At 60.8% G+C, this 2,053-nt stretch overlaps 1 protein-coding gene across 1 annotated transcript; it reads right to left on the reverse strand.

Moving 5' to 3' along the window:
- Positions 1-693: 693 nt before the first annotated feature.
- Positions 694-2,047, reverse strand: PRELID1 (PRELI domain containing 1). Its single transcript, XM_009649591.2, has 4 exons — positions 1,933-2,047; positions 1,742-1,855; positions 1,395-1,473; positions 694-961 (listed from the first exon to the last, which is right to left on the reverse strand). The coding sequence occupies exons 1-4, from the start codon at positions 1,972-1,974 to the stop codon at positions 825-827; spliced, it is 372 nt and encodes a 123-aa protein (XP_009647886.1). The 5' UTR covers positions 1,975-2,047; the 3' UTR covers positions 694-824.
- Between the last annotated feature and the right edge of the window lie 6 nt (positions 2,048-2,053).

Genomic DNA, 2,053 nt, shown 5'->3' on the forward strand with positions numbered 1-2,053 from the left:
CGGTATGCGGTGGGGACCTGCTGCCTGGCTTCGGCACCGGGAGGGACCACAGCTACTCCAGCCCCCGTGACCCTGCGTCCTGATGGCGCCTGCTGCCTTCCCCACACTGCCTGCCTGCCTGCCTGCTCCCCGCCTGCCGCTGCTGCAAACGCAGCCTCCGCCGGCCTCTTCAGGGCTGCCAGGGTAAGGGGCTGTAGGTGGGGGCAAGAGCCCGGCTTGGTCCCCCTGCTGCCGGGCCGCTGAGCAGCACCGGCGATGGCGCTGGACGCACGGGGATGTGCTGCAATGCACTGCAAGAGGGCCTGGCTGTCATGGGGACACCCTCCCACCTCCCCCCCTGCACCTCCTGGGCAGGCTAGGGGGTGGGGACTGCCTGGCAGGGGGGCAGGGCAGCCCCCAGCCCCCGCAGACACGGCGACAAAGGAGGGCTCTGCCGCCCCTGGAGAGTCAGGAAGGGGAAGTGGGTGCATTAAGCAGCCTGCCTTCACACTCCTGCAGCCACCCCCCCTCTCTTGTACATAGCCAACCCTGTTCTAGTAAAGGCACTTAGTAAAACCACCGCCTGCGTCTTTCCTGTGAGCCCAGACCCCCAGGCAGTGGGCTGGACCCCGGAGCTGAGGGCAGCGCTGGGCTCTGCTACAGCCAGGCCAGCCCCAGCCAGATCAGAGGTGGGAGTAATTTTTTTTTTTTTTAATGATAATTACATCTCAGTAAGGGTCTAACAGCAGCTGATTGTCAGACTTGTACAGTTTGTTTAAAAATATAAAATCTAAGGAGGCTCCTATCTGTTCTGGTGCAGTTGGTGCCTGCCTGTGCCCAGCCCCTCACACGTACTGCTTCTTCTTGGTGGCTGCCTTGCTTGCCAAGTCCTTGGCTTTCTCCGTAGCAGCCAGAGCTGTCTCCTTGGCTTTCTCGGTTGCTTCCTTGGCTGTCTCCACCAGTGTTTTTGACGGAGCTTCTCCTGTAACGTGGAAGCTGTTAACCCAGCCCCAGCAGGCCCCCTCCCTGCCCTGGCACAGGAGCGATGGCTGATGTCAGCTCAACCGGCTCCATCGCCTTGGGATGGAGGCGATTTCCCACGCAGGGGGAAGCTGAGCCTGGTGCTCCTGACCTGCGTGTGTCAGGGCACGTCATGAAGGGGAACTGCAGGCACATGACTGCTGCCGTGTTACATCCCCCTCCTGCCTGCGCTCCACCCCTGCCCAGCCCTGTAAGTGCTGCCTGGCTGCTCCACTCAGGAAGTGCCAAGATGTGGGGGCAAAGGCAAGGGAAAAGGATTTCACAGTCAAGTTAGTTCAAGCCATGACCTGCCCGTGGACTCGAGCGTTCCCAGTGTGACCTTTAACTCCAAGAGACCCATCCCGGTCAGCCCCAGCCTGCCCTTGGGTGCTCACCTTGCATTCTTGCTAGTACATATTCAAATCCCTTGGTGCTCTTGGTCACGTTGCTTTTGAACCTGGCCAGACCAAATTCCTGCAAGGGAAGAGTGTGTGAAGGCACAAGCCCAGCTCCCTGGTCACACAGAGCCCCTGGGGCTTTGTGCCAGCTTGACCGGTCCCAAACACCCAGTGGGCTCACTCCCACCAGCAGTGATGGTTCTGAGTGCCCCAAGAGCTCAAGACTATGAGGGGAACGAAAGGAAAGGGTGGAAGAACAAGCACAGGAATGGGGTAAAGGAGGGGGGGAGCAGCAGCTTTAAGGCCTCTCCAAAGAGGGACAGTGCTGCTTGGGCAGTGCTCACCTGGACAGCGCGCGAGACGCCAAAGAGGCTGGAAGAGACCCAGGCTTCCCGCTTGACCTCGGTCCAGTTGCTGTTCTCCGGGTTCACCCGGTACACGCAGCGCTCCTCCACCACCTGCACGAGGCACAGCCTGGCTGTGGGCGCTGCCCAGTGCCTGCCCCATGGCTGCGCGCCCGCCCGCTGGCACCTACCATGAGACGCGCGTGGTTGATGTTCCAGGTGAATGTGGTCATGGTTTGGTTCTTGGGGTCCACGATAGAGTCCTCCAGGATGTAGACGGAGTGGGCGACATTGGCTGGGAAGAAGCGCTCC

The sequence above is a fragment of the Egretta garzetta genome, unplaced genomic scaffold (genome assembly GCF_000687185.1).
Source record: "Egretta garzetta isolate BGI_Z169 unplaced genomic scaffold, ASM68718v1 scaffold382, whole genome shotgun sequence".
Classification (NCBI taxonomy): Eukaryota; Metazoa; Chordata; class Aves; order Pelecaniformes; family Ardeidae; genus Egretta; species Egretta garzetta.

What these genes read in the sequence shown, in the direction of transcription:
- PRELID1 (XM_009649591.2), bottom strand. Translation starts at nt 1,974, where the DNA reads ATGACCACATTCACCTGGAACATCAACCACGCGCGTCTCATG. An exon ending in GCGTCTCGCGCGCTGTCCAG is followed by an intron (nt 1,474 to 1,741) that starts GTGAGCACTGCC and finishes CTTCCCTTGCAG; the next exon opens with GAATTTGGTCTGGCCAGGTT. An exon ending in TGTACTAGCAAGAATGCAAG is followed by an intron (nt 962 to 1,394) that starts GTGAGCACCCAA and finishes TCCACGTTACAG; the next exon opens with GAGAAGCTCCGTCAAAAACA.